Source organism: Ranitomeya imitator, chromosome 6 (genome assembly GCF_032444005.1).
Source record: "Ranitomeya imitator isolate aRanImi1 chromosome 6, aRanImi1.pri, whole genome shotgun sequence".
NCBI lineage: Eukaryota > Metazoa > Chordata > Amphibia > Anura > Dendrobatidae > Ranitomeya > Ranitomeya imitator.
This window is the reverse complement of record NC_091287.1, coordinates 413,287,971-413,306,686: the sequence shown is the minus strand read 5'-3', so window position 1 is coordinate 413,306,686 and position 18,716 is coordinate 413,287,971. Positions and strand designations below refer to the sequence as shown.

At 44.4% G+C, this 18,716-nt stretch overlaps 1 protein-coding gene across 1 annotated transcript in view; it reads left to right on the top strand.

Moving 5' to 3' along the window:
• The first annotated feature begins 977 nt into the window (after positions 1-977).
• B4GALT6 (beta-1,4-galactosyltransferase 6) overlaps positions 978-18,716 on the top strand; it is a 134,494-nt gene continuing 116,755 nt past the window's right edge. The window contains exon 1 of the mRNA XM_069731245.1: positions 978-1,275. Coding sequence (XP_069587346.1) covers positions 1,158-1,275 — 118 coding nt within the window. The 5' untranslated portion in view covers positions 978-1,157. The remainder of the gene's footprint in view (positions 1,276-18,716) is intronic.

Genomic DNA, 18,716 nt, shown 5'->3' with positions numbered 1-18,716 from the left:
TATGGGGGTATATCCTGATAATCAGCCCCTATATGTGTGCCCCCTGATGATTATGTATGGGGGTATATCCTGATAATCAGCCCCTATATCTGTGTCCCCTGATGATTATATAGGGGGGTATATCCTGATAATCAGCCCCTATATGTGTGCCCCCTGATGATTATGTATGGGGGTATATCCTGATAATCAGCCCCTATATCTGTGTCCCCTGATGATTATGTATGGGGGTATATCCTGATAATCAGCCCCTATATATGTGCCCCCTGATGATTATGTATGGGGGTATATCCTGATAATCAGCCCCTATATCTGTGCCCCCTGATGATTATATATGGGGGTATATCCTGATAATCAGCCTCTATATATGTGCCCCCTGATGATTATGTATGGGGGTATATCCTGATAATCAGCCCCTATATCTGTGCCCCCTGATGATTATGTATGGGGTATAGCCTGATAATCAGCCCCTATATCTGTGCCCCCTGATGATTATGTATGGGGGTATATCCTGATAATCAGCCCCTATATATGTGCCCCCTGATGATTATGTATGGGGGTATATCCTGATAATCAGCCCCTATATCTGTGCCCCCTGATGATTATGTATGGGGGTATATCCTGATAATCAGCCCCTATATCTGTGCCCCCTGATGATTATGTATGGGGGTATATCCTGATAATCAGCCCCTATATCTGTGCCCCCTGATGATTATATATGGGGGGGTATATCCTGATAATCAGCCCCTATATCTGTGCCCCCTGATGATTATATATGGGGGGGTATATCCTGATAAACACCCATACATAATCATTATGATGATCATAATCATAATGATGATTATATATGGGGTACACTGGGCGCACTCTGGGGGGATCCTCGCACACCGCCATGTAGGTAGGACACCTCCTGATGAGCAGTCCCCTCCTATAGCCGGTCACCCTCCTCCTCCTCCTCCTCCCCGCCGCCGCTGCTATCTGACTCCTCTCCCCTCCCCCTGGGGGTTGGTGCAGCTTGTGTGCAGCCGCCGTGATCTCCGGCTCCTTCCTCCCGGTGGTGTGGTCCTGCTCGTCCCGCTGTCACCCGATGGGCTTGTCGTCCAGTAGCAGTAGCCGGTCCGCCAGCGAGCTCCTCTGAGAGCCGCCCCGACCCCGGCAGCATGAGGCCGCTCTTCCGGAGGCTCCTGCGGGTGTCTAACCGATCCATCTTCGCCTTTATCTTCTTCTTCTCGCTGTCCTCGTCCTGCCTGTACTTCGTGTATGTGGCCCCCGGCATAGGTGAGTGTCAGCGTGGCCGGCCGCCGGCTGGGGGCATGGGGGCAGCATTGTGCGGGCAGAGGGCCCTGCCACTCCTTTCTGGAGCAGCGGGAATGGCATGATGGCTGGCTGCTACTAATGACTGGCATTTCATCCATAGACACCTGTTTGTAGAGCCTGGGCTGCCCACTCCCTGGTCCTGGCACCACAGTGGCAGGTGATGGCACAGGGGACCTCGCCTTTATTATGGCTGCACCTTGTCATTTCACATTGATGATTGTGCCCTCTGTGGGGGCATCAGTGCCGGGGGCATCAGTCTCCGGTCCCATATATTGTCTGTGGGACACCTGGGTGTAACGTCCTTCCAGGACGATGGTGATAACCTTCATGGTCATATAATGTGTTACACAGAGGAGGGGCATGTGTCTATACTGATGGCGCTCATACAGGGTGGCACATGCTGTCACTACAGGCATTTTTCTAATTGCCATAGTACATAAGTATAGTGCACCATGTTGCGGTACATTAATTCACGTAATGAGATGAGATGATTGTGGGGTCAGATGATTAGTTGCCCACCTCGTGACCAGAGCCGCGGGCTGCAGTCCATACATAGGAGTGTAATGAGTCACCTGATAACCACAAGACTACTTGTTGTGTTTTTTTTTGTTTGTTTTTTTTTTTTAAAGAGTTATTTAGAAATATGAACAACTTTTTTTTTCCCTGCTGTTTGGTGCATATATAGATTTCGGGGGGAAATAAACCATTCCCCGTCCTGTCAGGGCTATTTGTTACCGGCTGTAGCTCCTTGTGGGATCATACATGGCCGTGGTGTGTGCCCGCTCGCCATGCTGTCAGGGCTGGGATGGCAGTGCCTTATGCTCAGTGCACACTTCTCTCATGGTGACAGTCGGCTACATACATTCAGGAGGCAGAACCCGGCCTGGGACCACAGTCCGGTCTGGATGGTTGCCATGGTATCCTTCCACCAGAATGACTGATCGCGGAAAAAAATGATTGTAGTGACCCTCTGAGTCGGAAAGTTCAGTGCACTGTGCAGCTCAGCTATGGCAGGCAGATGCCCACCTGCCCGAGGACACACTTTTGGCCTCTGTGTGGTGTATGGGTGCCTGTGACAGCGTTATATTATGTGCCATATTGCTTGTAGTGTTTTTAGAAGGATCTCTAAGGCCTCATTCACACACCAGTATTTGTATGCCAAAACCATGAGCGTCTCCAAAAGAAAGACCAGGTGTCCATCTTTCAACTATGTTTTTTCTCTTAAGTGTCACCCCTGGCTTTGGCATGCAAACACTGATGTGTGAATGAGGCCTAATAATGAGATTGGAAATGTCATTGGGCAGCACCTCACTTCCCGCCCATGCTGTGGTGTCTCCTGCATGTGTAGGTTACTTTTCTATTGATATAATAGAAATAATTGATTAATATATTGAAATCCTTAAACTAATGGTCTAATTGGCTGGATATGGTAATCAATGGCCTCCTCCAGGACTGTGAGGAATGGTTAAGGGTGGTGTGCTGGTATGATGGCACCATAGTTGATGAGGTAGTTTGTGTTACCTCATGGAAATGCCGGATGATTATTACTTGAGGGAAACATTTGCGCTGCCCTGGTCGGGCGTTCAGCCTAGTCCTCCAAGGCAGCTGGGCCTGGGCAGTCTTCACTTTTGCTCCTGGATCCCCTTCCACCTCTTGCGTTTACTATGGTACCCAAAATCATGACGTCACAAGAGACCTAATCACTAGGCATCATGCGACTTCATGACAGCATGTGGCTTAGTCGGTGAAGACTACCTCGACCCGGCCGCCACAGAGGACTGGACTGAACGCCTGATCCAGGCGGTGCAAATTATTTGTTCATTACATGTGTTTTTTCCAATTACAATGATAAAGATCGGAAACTGTATTTGACCTATATAAAATTGTTCATGTGAAAACCAGAAGTTCAAAACTGACTTACGGATGGGAAAAATGGAGATCCGGATGTTATACAGACTGCAGGTGAAACATTTTCGTTTTTTTCTGGATGTAAAATTGCCAACTTTGCTTATGCTAGTGTGAATTCAGCCATAATAATTTTTTTGAGTGATTTAGAAATGCATCCTATGAAGATAAATATGCGAATATGACTATTGTTCTAGGTGCCGCTTGACGTCGGTGTGCCGCGGTTAAGTACCGGTAATTTCATTAGGACTGAAGCCAATGCAAATATCTTTCTGTCAGGAGGTAACTATGTGCCCATTAGTAATCGCTGCGAGGTCAGCGACACCAAGACATTGTAGATTCCTGTCAGGTGAGCACGCTGTAGGATTGTGACGCTCTGAGGAGGGCGCAGTCTGTATTTAGGTTACACATTTCCTGGTAAATCTCACCTCGTCCTTATGTCTTCTGTATGTTCAAAGTTTTTGAAGTGTTTTTATTTTTCTCCAAAATGTTCCTCAAAAACATGAACTCTTTTCATTTCTATGGGAAATTCACGTTGCTGTTGGAGGATTTTTTTTTTTAATTTTCTTTTTCCTGAAGACGTTTTGGAAAATGTCTGGTTGGAAAAAAAAAAAAAAGTGCACGTCACTTCTTTGAAGCAGATTCTGGTGAAATCTGCTCTAAACTAGCGTTTTATGTCACCTTTTGAATGGACAGAGGCTAAAGTAGGCACTGTCCAATCGAAAGGTTACAAAAAACTTCCAAAATTACTTCAGGTAAAGAAAATTCCTCAGTTTTTGTGTTTTTTTTTTTTTTCTCTCAGTGATATATATTTTGTAATAGGATTTTTAGAGTGGAATCTTTTGAAAAGACTCCTCAAAAAATTCTGTGTGCACCTACCTTCTGATGTATGCACAGTTTGTTTAGGAGTCTCTTTTAACAGACCAGCTTTAAAAAAAGCTTGAAATGTTTTTCCTGTTTTCTATTGTAAAAATGCTCCACGCTGTTCATATGTGCAGTCATCTGAGGGTTTTTTCCGCCTCAAATTTAGAAAAACATCTGGTGGGGTGAAAAAAAAGTCCATGTCACTTCTTTCATGCGCCTCCTGATGAATTCTGCTCCATGTTGGGAAGTGGCAAATCAAAAGGCTTCAAAAAAAACCTTCAGGAGAAAAAAAAAACAACTCCAAAATGTTTGAAAAACTCTTCAGGTAATGAGAAAATTCCTCCCTAAACTCCCCTAAGAGGAACATTTCCAGAAGTGATTTCTACTAGAAAACATGGTAATGGTTGGAGGACGCACACATGGTGGGCTGTGCTGCTGGAGTAAATCGATTCTTCAATAATGCTAAAAGGTTTTTTTTTTCACACCATAGCGGCGTCTTTATCAAATGAGAAAAACGAAAAACCTAGATGAGGAAAAAAATGTCTTAAAACTCTCTAAGAAGGAGCTTCTCCTGAAGTGATTTCTACTAGAAAATGTGGCATCTTTGATCACCTCAGAAATATTCCTAGCATTCGGTCATCTAATGACCAAAGTACTACCAGCACCAGTACCATCATTTATACTGGACAATTATTGAACGAGAGCGTTTTTTTTTGGTCACCAGAAAAACAAATGCTTGTTCGTCGGGTGAGAGAATTTCTAAGCTTGTTTTGAAGATCCTTGTTCTCGGTAGCACATAGTCTAGTGTAATCTGACTTCTGTGCAATACACAGAACGATTGTATTAACGATCATTCTGTGCGTATGCAAGTGTGGCCGGCCTGTCTAAAGAGACTTAAATGAGCGTGGAGCAGTTTGCATGTAGCCGATGAGAGGACATGTAGCAGCCGCAGGTCGGCACGTGTAAACTCATGCTAAGGCCCAGGTAGAAAACCCCACCGATGTGCTGGAGTTATAAATGGTGGCTTCTCTGTTCTTTGTGTTCTATATTACTTTTTTAGAGTGCCGCTATTTTAAACGATTTAGGCCCTGTATGGTCGCCACGTGCCACTTATTGGGTCTGTGAAGGTTTCCAAAGTAAGGTTTACAAAAATGAATGTAATGGTGTAGTTATACTAGTTTGGTGGGCCACCTAGATATTCACCAGCCATCATCAAGCCTTCCATTATCCACTGTGGTACATGGCTGTAGGTGGCATACATGTGCTGCTTCACATAACCACAGTGTGGGTAATTGTTTAATTTTCATATTTTCTATCAAATTAATCTTTAGAGAGTGATGGAGACTGCTTGTATTGTACAGGACAGGTCTCTGCTTCCTTTTGTGTAGTTGCATGTCTAGTTTGTGACTTGGATATTAGGTGCCTTCAGTGACTGTACTTGTGCAGGATGTGGAGTGCGAGCTTCCTGTGTGCTAAATAAGTGTCTGTGGGATTCTCTAAAAATGTGAGTAATTTGCTTTCCCTCGGCAAGACTTGTGGGTGACTGATGGTCTCTATTTCCTTTGTCAATGGGAAATGAAATGTATGAGTTGCAGGAAGGGCAGCCTCCAACCTCTTTTGGAAATGATGGCTTATTAGAGGAACATTCCTTAGTTTATTACTCATTTATTATTCATTATTTACATAGCATATTATACATTGCTTTATGGGGAATGTGCTCATTGCTATATCTTTTTCTTTTTCATACCTCAAGGGCTGTATCTTGTGGGAAACCGCCCATACTCATTTTATGAAGTCGGCCAACATTTTTTTTTTCCTCCTGACCCCACTATATACATGCATGATCTCCTCAGATGAGCGTTCAAGCATACTCAATGGCGAGAGTGGAATAGGTTCATGTCAGACACCCCTCAGAGCGGCTCTTCTAGTAGGAGATCAAAAGTAAAGGTCAGCATTTATATATATATCTATATATCTATATCTCCCCAAAAAAATAATCTTTCGGGAGGCTATCATGCAAATTGTCTCTTCAGAGAGGAAGAGAGCCAGAACTCTAGTGCCACCTATTGGAAGTAGCAATCCCAACAGTCAATGTCGACTCTTTAACGAGCCTTGTCACATGACTTAGGATAATAGCCAAACCAGAATCTCAATTTGCAGACGCTGTGTTTCGGGGTACTGCCCCTCGTCAGTACAAAGTGGAGATATGGTTTGGCTGATTGAGAGGTGTCTGACCGGGATCTTAGAAGTATCGTTTCTCCTTGCGGAGAGTGACATAAGCATGTCGAGGTGAGGAGACTTAAAGCCGCAATGCTCCTCTGGGAAATATGCAAATTGTCTCTTCAGAGAGGAAGAGGACTAGAACTCTAGTGCCACCTATTGGGAGGCTATCATTATTGTCCGCTGTTCCATCCAAACACTTCTCGATCGTCCAACTTAGCTCTCATATATATGGGCACTTTGACTGTGCCATAGTTTATGTACCGTAACTTTCTTCCTATACTATAAACTGATGAGTGATGAGACCACGGACGCTCCATTTCATTGGGACTGATAGCCCTTTTGTTACAGGCAGGTATTAAGACCCATTGAGCTGCTGTGACACCCTTAAAAGGAGACTTGACTTTTAATAGCGATGTTAAAAATAATTACAATAAGATAAAAAATAAAAAGGGGGGGAAGGGAAGGAGGACATAGGGGGCACGGGTCTGCGCATTTCAGGCTCATAAGCCTTTAGTCCTTCAGGCTTGTAAGCCTGAAGGACGTGGACCTGTGTCCACACCTGTTGTCCCCCTGCCCCCGCTTTTTATTTTTGGTGTTTTTTGATCTTATATATATTTATTATTGCTATTAAAAGTCATGTTTTAATATTTTTACCTTCCTGCCCAGAAGTTGGTCTGGAGTCCATGCACCTCTTCGTTTATAGAGGTAATGTTTTTTCCGCAGCCGATCTCCCTTCCCCCTCCCACATATGATAGAAATGATGGTACCCTTAATAATAGAGCCTTTGGGGTTCACCTCAAACAATAACATGGCTTTTCTGAATCGGTGCTGTTTCAGGAGTTGGCTTTATAAAGGCCTAGGCCAGGCATGTTACAGGGATGCCGCCCTGTTGTCGGGTATTATTTGGGTTCAGTGAGTGAGAGCACTGGTATCTCAGTCACATTGCTTCCTCCTCATTAATCGCATTGCATTCATTTTTATCACTGTACACTGATAAATTCCTCACAGTAATGAAGCATTCTCCTGAAACTAGACGCAGCGAGATAGAGATCTGCACGCTCCCATGGTGACCTAGTCATCTTTGGTTTTGTAAGCTCAGTGAACTTTAGGAGACAATGGATGAGAGATGTATTTATGAGCAATACCGGGAGGTTACTGGCTGCTGTCATGGTGTTGGTAAAACACGGCGTTGCTTTTACGGAAGCTGTCCACTTCCTTCCTTCATTTCTACTCTGCATTGATGAATCTGACCATGGTTTACTGACCAAGTGAGCAATGCTGACCCTTATCTAATTAGATAAATTCTTATTACTCTTCTTGGCAATGAACCTCGTGGCCGAGTAGGCCATGATCATAGAAATATTCTGTTGGGAACCTAACATTATATTGTCTTCTATTAATGTCAACTATCATTGTTGGAGCACTAAAATGAATTGTTTTGTTTTTTCCTGGAATCAGCATTATTTGCCCAGTACTAGAATCTAATTACCAAAGTAATACCGGCACCAATACTGTCAGGGGAAATCCATCTCTTATGGGGTCATTGGAGAGAGGGGCCAATTAGGATGGCCGTACACCCTACATGGCTTTCAGCCTAGCCACATGGCTCTGGCCCTGCAACACTTGTGGCTGATTTATGGTTTCCATTATTTTTATTTTTTGGATGAGACATTAAATATAAAGGGTGCAGGGCCCCCATGCATGGCGGGGACTAAATCACTGTCAGACGTCTCTAGTGGAGGCTTCTCTCCTGTGATACCATAAGGATTGATCATATAAAAATGTAATATCTGACCCTTCATTTCCCTGATATCTCAGTACTCCTTAGATAGTTGGGTAGTCTTGCTGACATCAGTCAAGCTTAAGTTGCCACAGTCCCCATTTTAAAAGGTAGGGATAGCCCTCTCTGTAATGGGGTACAATATTAGAAAACATATAAGTAAAAATGTACAAAAGAAATGGATCCTTTACCAGGCGCTTCTTTCACAGATGTAGAGACTTGTGGTGGTGTCGAGCATAACCTGTGAGACATCCAGCAATGGGTTTATGGCTATACTATCGGTCTCTCTGCTGCTCGCCCGGGGATGCTTTTCGTGTTCTGTGTAATTCAGTGGTGGGAACCTTTGGTCTGCCAAGGGCCATTCGGTTACTTATACCATCCTTGGGGAGGGCATACAAATCGCATGTTAACTCTGCCCACAAAGTACGTCCTGACACTGGCATTGGTTTCAGGATGTCATCTTTCATTGCATGTGCCTTTGCGTTCAGTGATGATGCGTGCATGTGGTCATGGAGCTAGAAGACTCTAATGGGTCGTCAGAACACAGCTGCTGGACAAAGCAATGTGGTTCCCAGGAATCTGCCCGGGGGCTGAATAAAAGGTCATCATGGGCTGTGAATGGGCCATGGGTTTGGGGGTCCCCACCCCTGGTGTAATTCACATGCTCCTCTTGGATGCCTTTCATTGGTTTAATACAGGATCCAAGAAGTATCGTTTCTCCTTGTGGAGAGTGACATGTTAAGCATGTCGAGGTGAGGAGACTTAAAGCCGCAATGCTCCTCTGGGAAATATGCAAATTGTCTCTTCAGAGAGGAAGAGGACTAGAACCTATTGGAAGGAAGCAATCCTAACAGTCAATGTCGACCCTTTAACGAGCCTGGTCACATGACTTAAAATAAACGCCAAACCAGAATCTCAATGTGCAGACGCTGTGTTTCGGGGTACTGCCCCTCGTCAGTGCAAAGTGGAGATCTGGTTTGGCTGATAGACAGCTTTGCAAACACCCCTGTTCCTTCCCCAGGTGCGCTACCGCTTCTCATGTCTTAGTTCTCGTGTTATGGTAACTGACGGCGAAAGCGTGTATTAAACTTCTACTATGAGCCAATAAAAGGTATCCCTTTAACAACAACGTTTCCGCTGTGACACTCGCCTGCTATCTCTACAGCAATCAGTATACATTCAGATGAATGGCTGCCCATGTAATTGATGGACCATCACAGAGAGATTCTCTGCTATGGCTATGCCCTATGACAAAAGTAGGCCAAAAGGCCATTTTATTTTTCTAAGCTGTGTGCATGTATCCTAAGGATGGGGAATACTCCCAATTGATTTGTGAATGGAGTCCTATAGCGATGGGTCTGACGATTTAGTGCTAGGTATACACGTGAAGGCTGGGAGTTGACCTAACTTTATCATAGTACAGAGACGGTGGCGATATATAGGCCATGTCTCACATTCCTGTATTATTAGACTTCTTGTTTCTCACATTGTCCAGCTGTCATTGCACCTCTTGGCTTAGCTCTGCCCTATGAATCGGCCACCTCCACGTCTGTCTCCTGGGAAAGCTGACACCCTTCATTAGACTATTGTGTGGAGCACAGCTATTCTGTCTTGATGACGTACACCTTCTGTCACTTGGGATCGGTGACATGGCTTCTTTCTGACTTGGCATTTGTATTGACTTTATAATGTTCTTGGCCATTAATTATTTATACCCTTCCCGTTGCTTATATAGCACCAATTGTATACTGCCAAAGATTTAACATAATGGGTTCTAGAGGGTTTTTTGCCTCCACAATGGATATGATATTAATAATGTTTCCATGTTGAAAGCAGGGCAGTGTCTATATCGATTTAGTTGTCTTGTTCATTCTGATGTAATTAGAAAATTAACATGATCTTGAGAGCACCTGACCCGGGAAACTTACGCCTTGCGTTCCTTGGCTCCACCGAGTCTCCAGAGGTTTGTAAATGCATGTCCTTATTTCTCTCTGGAGTGAATGGCACGCTCTGGTGATTTATTTGTATTTTTATATTTTCCTTGGGCGCTGGTGTGCATTTTTCTTATTACTGGCTGCAGTTCATGTTTTGTGTGCAAGGTTTCCATAGACCTGGTCAGCACTTTATTATATTGTTTTTTTTTTAAAGAGGCTAGACCCACACAGCATGGGATGTAACACACAAAGAAGATTTACACAGATCAGATAGAGCATTAAAACCACAGGTGAAGAGAAAAACATTTGTCAAGGGCTGGTATATAATAAGCAGCCATAAAAACTGTTGTGTTGGCAGCAGGAAAAATGGGCAATCGTAATGATCTGAGAAACTGACAAGCCCTAAATCTTAATTGCTAGAAGACTTTGTCCAAGCATCTTGAAAACAGTGTTGTGGGGTATTCCTGGTATGAAGTGCTTAGTACCTTCCAAAAGTTCTCTGAGGGCGAACTGGTGATCAGATGATGGGCGTCCAAGACCCAAGTGTGTGCCCTTAGGCTACTTTCACTCTTCCATCTTTTTAGATCCGTCACAAGGCGTTGTTTTGGGAAGAAAACGCATCCTGCAAATGAGCCCGCAGGATGCGTTTTTTTCCCCATAGACTTGTATTGCCGACGGATCGCGACATATGGACACACGTCGCGTCTGTCATGCACTGGATGTGTTGGTATTTGGTGGACCGTCGCAGCGAAAAAACGTTTAAGGGAACGTTTTTTCGGACGTCGTGTCCTGCATTTTAAACTGCGCATGCCCGGGCGTAACTCTGCTTTGAAACACTGCGTCCGCTGCCCATGTTGTGCAGAAAATCACCACTGTTCGCCGGTACGTTGCGCCGACGCTTTGTGACGGCCCCGTACCGATGGAAGTCTGAAAGAGTAGACTAGCCTGTCTTGTCAGATCCCCAGAATTGCTACTGTAGCACAGATGAAAGCGTTAATGCCGGATAAGACACTGTATAACAACTTGCTGGGTGTGGGTCTCTAGATGCAGACCGGTCAGAGATCCCAAGTTAATCCCTGTCCATTTGAAAAAGCGCTTGCAATGGGCACACGAGCATCACAAAAGAAAAGAGTGGTTTGAGCCGAAGAATCACATGTCTGGGTGCATTGGTTTCGCTTGGTAAGAGGTGGCACCAGGCTTCGATATGAGAGGGAAAACAAGCAATGTTCTGCTGAGAAATATTTTCCTGGCATTCTTGTGATTGTTACCGTACTTTACTAAATACCTGGACTTTGTACCAAGGTACACTACTTCATAGCAGTGGTATTCCCTAATATCCAGGTCCTGTTTCATCAGGAAAATGTTTTGATTGGATCAAAATTGCATGTACAAATTTATGGGTTCATGAAACCGTGAACAGCACATGGATGGCGTCCGTGTACTGTCTATGATTAACATTGTAATGGATAGGGGATGCTTTACAATTTATTATATCATTTGAGAAAATCACGGATGAAACACTGACAGTAAAAACTCTCAAATTGATCTCAGAAAATTAAAAAAAATTCTGATTTACGGTAACTAGGATTGTTTTATGCGTATGTGAAAAATCATGGATATCTGAATGAGGCCTCCCATGGATTCAATGAAAACATGTGTGGGATATGCTAGAAAAACTACACTCCTCAAAAAAAATAAAGGGAAAACTAAAGGTACCTTCACACTGAACAACTTAACGATATCGCTAGCGATCCGTGACGTTGCAGCGTTCTGGATAGCGATATCGTTGTTTGACACGCAGCAGCGATCTGGATCCTGCTGTGACATCGCTGGTCGGAGCAGAAAGCCCAGAACTTTATTTCGTCGCTGGATCTCCCGCAGACATCGCTGAATCGGCGTGTGTGACGCCGATTCAGCGATATCTTCACTGGTAACCAGGGTAAACATCGGGTTACTAAGCGCAGGGCCGCGCTTAGTAACCTGATATTTACCCTGGTTACCAGTGTAAATGTAAAAAACAAAAACAAACACTACATACTTACATTCCGGTGTCTGTCGCGTCCCCCGGCGTTCTGCTTCCCTGCACTGTGTCAGCACCGGCTGGCCGTAAAGCATAGCAGAGCGGTGATGTCACTGCTCTGCTTTACAGCCGGCGCTTACACAGTGCAGGGAAGCAGAACGATCAAAACCGGACTCCTTTCGCAGGAAATCCGCTCTCGTTTTTTGCGTGTTTGTGCGTTTTTCTCGCATTTTCTTCCAGAGCGTCCCAATACAATTATATAGCGGCAAAATCGCCGAAATTCCGCAAAATTAACCTACGTCCGGCTGTATAATTTTACAACGTTAACAGGCTGCAGAGGTACAATTGTACCTGCATATATATTTTATTGAAATTTGGCCAATATATTCTGGACCAAAACTGCAGAGATGTCACGAAATTTCAGCCCTCTACGGCTTTTCGAAAAAAAAAAAGTTATTGCAATTTTAAAACGGAATAGTTGCAATTGTACCTACTCAGCCGGACGAAGGTTAATGATCTTGCTGCACTTTTTTACGCAATGCGTTTTTTTTGCGGAGAGAAATGCAGCATGGGCACAACAATGCAGAATTCCATTAAAAATAATGGGATGTGTTTTGTAAGCTTTTTTTAAGCATTTTCACCTTTTTAAGCATTTTCACCTCAAAAAAACACAGAAAACACGCTACGTGTGCACATAGCCTAAAGGTACCTTCACACATAACGATTTCGTTAACGATATCGTTGCAACGTCACACTTTTTGTGACGTAGCAACGATCCCGCTAACTATCTCGTTGTGTGTGACAGCGACCAACAATCAGGCCCCTGCTGGGAGATCGTTGGTCGCTGGGGAATGATCAGGACCTTTTTTTGGTCACTGATCACCCGCTGTCATCGCTGGATCGACGTGTGTGTCGCCGATCCAGCGATGTATTCACTTGTAACCAGGGTAAACATCGGTTGACTAAGCGCAGGGCCGCGCTTAGTAACACGATATTTACCCTGGTTACCATTGTAACGGCGGGGGACGTGACAGACATCGGAATGTGAGTATGTACTGTTTTTTTTTTTTTATTTTTTAAACTTTTACAATGGTAACCAGGGTAAATATCGGGTTACTGAGCGCGGCCCTGCGCTTAGTAACCCGATGTTTACCCTGGTTACCCGGGGACTTCGGCATCGTTGAAGACAGTTTCAACTATGCCGAAGTCTTTCCCCTGATCGTTGGTCGCTGGAGAGAGCTGTCTGTGTGACAGCTCCCCAGCGACCACACGACGACTTACCAACTATCACGGCCAGGTCGTATCGCTGGTCGTGATCGTTGGTATGTCGTTTAGTGTAACGGTACCTTTAGACAACACAATCTACCTTAACTCCAAGTAAATCACACTTCTGTGAAATTACCCTGTCCAATTTTGAAGCAACACCGATTGTGAATCAGTTTCTCCTGCTGTTGTGCAAATGGAACATATAACAGATAGAAATGATAGGCAATTAGCAAGACAACCCTAAAAAGGAGTGGCTCTGCAGCGGGGTGACCACAGACCATTTCTCTGTTCTCTTCCTTTCTGGCTGTTGTTTTGGTAACTTTTGCATTTTGTCATTGCTCTCCCATCTAGAGGTACATTAGTCAGTGTCTACAATCCAACAGAAGTTACCCAGGTAGTGAACCTCATCCAGGATGACACATCAATGCAAACTGTGGCAGATAGGGTGGCTGTGACTGTCAGCACAGTGTCCAGAGCATGGTGCAGAAACCAGGAGAAGTGGAGGGGGCTGTAGGAGGGCCTTGCAGTAGGACAACGGCCTTGCAGCAGGACTGCTACCACTTCCTTTGTGCAAGGAGGAGTTGTGCCAGCAGGCCCCCAACATCCATGTCTGTTCAAACTGTCAGAAACAGACTCCAGGTGGTCTGAGGGCCCGACATCCACAATTGGGTGTTGCACTTAGAGCCCAACACCGTACAGGGCGATTGGCATTTGCCAGAGAACACCAAGATTGGTAGATTCGACATTAGCACCCTTTGCTCTTCACGGATGAGAACAGATTCTCACTAAGTACACGTGACAGAGTCTGGAGACGCAGTGGAGAACGTTCTGCTGCCTGCAACATCCTCCAGCAGGACCTGTTTGGCAGTGGGTCAGAATGGGGTGTGTGTGTATGAGGGGGGGTGGGGGGCGCATTTCTTCGGTGGGCTGCACAGCCCTCCATATGCTAGCCAGAGGTACCTGACTACCTTTACGTACCAGGATAAGATCCTCAGACCCATTGTGAGACCATATGCAGGTGCATTGGTCTCTGGGTTTCTTCTAATGCATGACAATGCTAGGCCTTATGTGACTGAAGTGTGTCAGCAGGTCATGCATGATGAAGGCATTGATGCTATGAACTTGCTTGCCCGATCCCAGACCTGAATCCAATTGACAACATCTGGGACATCGTGTATTGTTCCATCCACCACAATGCACCACACTGTCCAGGAGTTGACTGATGCTTTAATCCAGGTTTGGGAGAAGATCCCTCAGGAGAACATCCGCCGCCTCATCATGATCATGCCTAGGTGTTGAAGTGAGGTCATAGAGGCACGTGGAGGCCACACACATTACTGAGCATCATTTTCTTGTCTTGAGGCATTTCCACTTGACCCTCCCCCCAAAATGTTAACACCATGTCATTGTGTAACATATATTTTTATCTGCCTGATCCTGGGGTCACATTTCCAGGATGTCCTAGATTAAAATATTAAAATTGCCGCTATGTGACTAGACTAATTTAGAGGTAAGCACCTTGCATTTTAAACACATTGTCTCCACTCCCCACGTCTATATAGTAAATATCCAGCCTGCCCACTCTTTGAAGCTCAGGAGGGTGTTCAGTATTCTTCCAGGAGACACACTATGGTTCTGAGTTCCTGTAGGAAGAATGAGGGTAGATGCACAAGGTCAGTGAAAGCAGCCAGATGTTACAGCATAGTTGATGGGATTTCAAGAAATCCCATGCCCACTATGCGTACACAGACGCCCGCTGGTCCCCTGCGGAGATGAACAAGCGGCGCGTCTCTCCAGACAGCATCATGTTTACTTCGTTCTATTTCTTCGCAAGATAAATTTCACCCGTACAATGTATTGAACGCGGTGAATCCGCACGGTTCAGTGAACACATGCAGATTCACCTCCGTTCAATAGCCGGCAGCGCTTTGGATGCAGTGGGCATGTGCTGCGCTCAAAGCCCTTCCCTGCGCCTACCCTAAAGAGCGGTTATCCTTTGTGTAGAGACAGTCCTGGGAATAGCAGAATTTATCTAATGTTAATTTATTGATGTTAAAATTTCCCTTACAAGTATATACATATCGGCACATTAAATTAGGCCTTATTCAGAAGTACGTTTCTCTGGTACATGAATTTCACTTAACCAATATAATCTATGGAACTATTCACATGTCCATCCTAAGTCAGCTGTCAGTCAGTGCAGGGGTGTGGTTACAGACGCCACCTACTGTGCAGTGAGCGGTAACTGGCGTCGTGTCGGCCCACCTCTACGACTGAAAGCACAAGGAATAAAGTTTTTCTTCTGGCAGAGGGGCTCTCGGTGCGAGTGCTGGGCATCTTCAGAGCATTATTAACCTGCAGAGTAATCGCATATCTGCAGGTTAGTAGTGTTTGTTTTATGACAAGTTCCCTCTAACTACTGATGAGACAATGATGTTAAAAACTAAAACGCTAATGAAAATACAAGGTATTTTGTTGGCTTCTTGTTTTTAATTGACTGCAATATTTGAGCATAGTAAATTACTTATGTATTCCACAGACTATAATATATACGCCCACTACTTTTGTTTGAGAAATGGTTTCCTTCACTCATTGCTTACTGATGGATTGCTGAGCTAAAGAATTACTGGAACTACCATAATACTGGAAGCATAGCAGTATTATTTTTTTGTATATTTATACCTTTTATGTATGTTGCTTATATGGTAGCAACATATTCCGCAGCGCTGTACAGCTTGTTATTATTCGCAAATTTGAATCTAGGACCACAGTGCTAACTACTGAGCCACTACAACGGGACAAGTCATCCTATGGATGCAGAAACAGTTCAGAGGTCTGGTGTTAGAGGACTTCTACTAATTAGCTGAGACCATAAACCAGACATCATCCCCTTATGACTGCTACTACAAGTGCTTGGATGGAGCATCTGGCTGTGCAGGTGCCCGGCTTCTCTTCTTCTTTTCATTAAATCCCCACCACTATGCTGTAACATCTGGACGCTGCGGCTCAACGCAGCGTCAAAAACGCAGCGTTTCCTGAATGTGGAAACTTACCCTTAAGCTCAGTTCTTAGCTAACTTTGTTGGTGCCATATAGTTAGTCTGGTAAGTATGTTCAAATAAGGATAAAGGCAGAGACCACTGGTGGTGCCACAGCTTAAAATATCCAGCGCCTTCTGTGTTTTTTTTTGTGTTTTTTTTTGTTTGTTTTACATCTTTTACTCCTCTCTTGCTCAGTCGATACTGGGGTATAGCAGTCCAAAAGGCAGTAACAGTACGTAAGAAAACTGCTTCGGTACGTGCACACGGTCAGTAAACGCGCGTTGGACGCTGCATACATCTGCATTGTCCAACCCACAGCGTCCAGATGTTACAGCATATATGGTACACTATGCATGCACAGACACCCGCGGCTCACCTGCGGAGATGGACATGTGGCGCGTCTTTGCAGACCACAGCATGTCTATTTCTCTTGCGGAGACTCTCAGTCTCCGCAAGATAAATCTCACCCATACAATGTATTGGACGCAGTGATTCCGCATGGTTCAATGAACACATCCAGAATTGCCTGCGTTCAAAAGTCGGCAGCGCTTTGTACAGGGCAGTCATGTGCGGTGTCCAGTGCACTGCCAGTTACTGACCGTGTGCACCTATCCTAATGCTTTATTTTGTTTCCAAAAAATCGGTAACAAGGATGGTATGTCTAAAAATGAGACCCAAGAAAAGAACTAAAAGTCTCATGGGAGAAATAAATGGTTGGCAGGTACCATTTCCTAAAGATAACCTGAGTAATGAGTAAGAAGACATGCACTTCGAAAAGCGCCAACCATTTATTTGTCCTGAAGGGCTTAGTTCTTCTCATGGACTCCTTTTTTGACATACTATCGTTGTTACTTATCTTTATGGATACAAAATAAAGCATATGTTTTTTTACATAGTTGGAGCTGCCTTTTTTTTGGACTCTAAGGCTACTTTCACACTAGCGTTTTTCACACTAGTGCTTGCAGGATGCGTTTTTTTCCCCATAGACTTCTATTGACGACGCATTTGCGACGGATTGCCACACTTCGCATCCGTCTTGCGACGGATGCGTCGTGCTTTGGCGGACCGTCGGGAGAAAAAAACCCTACATGTAACGTTTTTTTCTCCCGACGGACCGCTTTTTCCGACCGCGCATGTGCGGCCGGAACTCCGCCCCCACCTCCCCGCAACTTACAATGGGGCAGCGGATGCGCCGGAAAAATGCATCCGCTGCCTCCATTGTGCAATGCAGCAAACGCTAGCGTCGGAATCTCTCCCCGACGCATTGCGATGGGGAGATTCCGACGCTAGTGTGAAAGAAGCCTAAGGCTGTGTGCACACATTACATTTGTTTTTGCAATAAAAGCTCATTAAAACGCATACATATGCATCCTATCATGTAGAATGCATTCTGCAACTTTTGTGCACATGATGCGTTTTTTTTCCGCGAAAAAAACACATCGCGGTAAAAAATGCAGCATGTTCATTAATTTAGCGTTTTTTTACCGCTTTTTTCCCCGCTATATAATGCATTGGGAAAGCTCCGGAAAAAAACGCATGCGGATTTCTTGCAGAAAATGTCCGGTTTTCTTCAGGAATTTTCTGCAAGAAACTCTTACGTGTGCACATACCCTTATACTAGCTGTAGATTTGGGATCCCATGGACATGTGAATTGGTTATCCAATTTATGTTGGGGTTTCACTAACAGTACCTCATCCTCATGCATAAGTGGTCCTAATAAGATGCCCATCATTGTCGCCTGAGTACATGCTGGTGACATTAGTGGAACTCTAAGCATAGAATGAGCCAGGGAACAGTGGTGACCAGTGAAACAGATGGAAAAATATGCAAGAAAAAAACAAAACTGCAAGGGCACCTAATCATCTTTGGTGTGGTTGGAAGCACTTAGCGAGCCCTCTGCCTTGATCTCTATCTGAATGAACTTGCCCAAACATCCATCAAGGAAGTCCAAAGTAGTCTGGTTGCAGTGCACCTACCAGAATTGTTGTGATTACTTGGTGTGCATAGTAAAATATGTACACAATTCATCTTTCTATCTACAGTGGGTGAAATAAGTATTGAACACATCATCAATTTTCTAAGTAAATATATTTCTAAAGGTGTTATTGACATGACATTCTCACCAGATTTCATCATCAACCCATCCAATCCACACAGGCAAAGAAATCAAACTGTAGGATTTCATATATTAAGTTGTGTAATAATGAGGAATGATACAGGGGAAAAAGTATTGATCACACTAACTGAAATTGATTTACTATTTAGTACAAAAGCCTTTGTTGGTGATGACCGCTCAAAGACTCCTCCTTTGTGGAGAAACTAGTAGCACACATTGCTCTGGTGTGATTTTTGACCCATTCTTCCACACA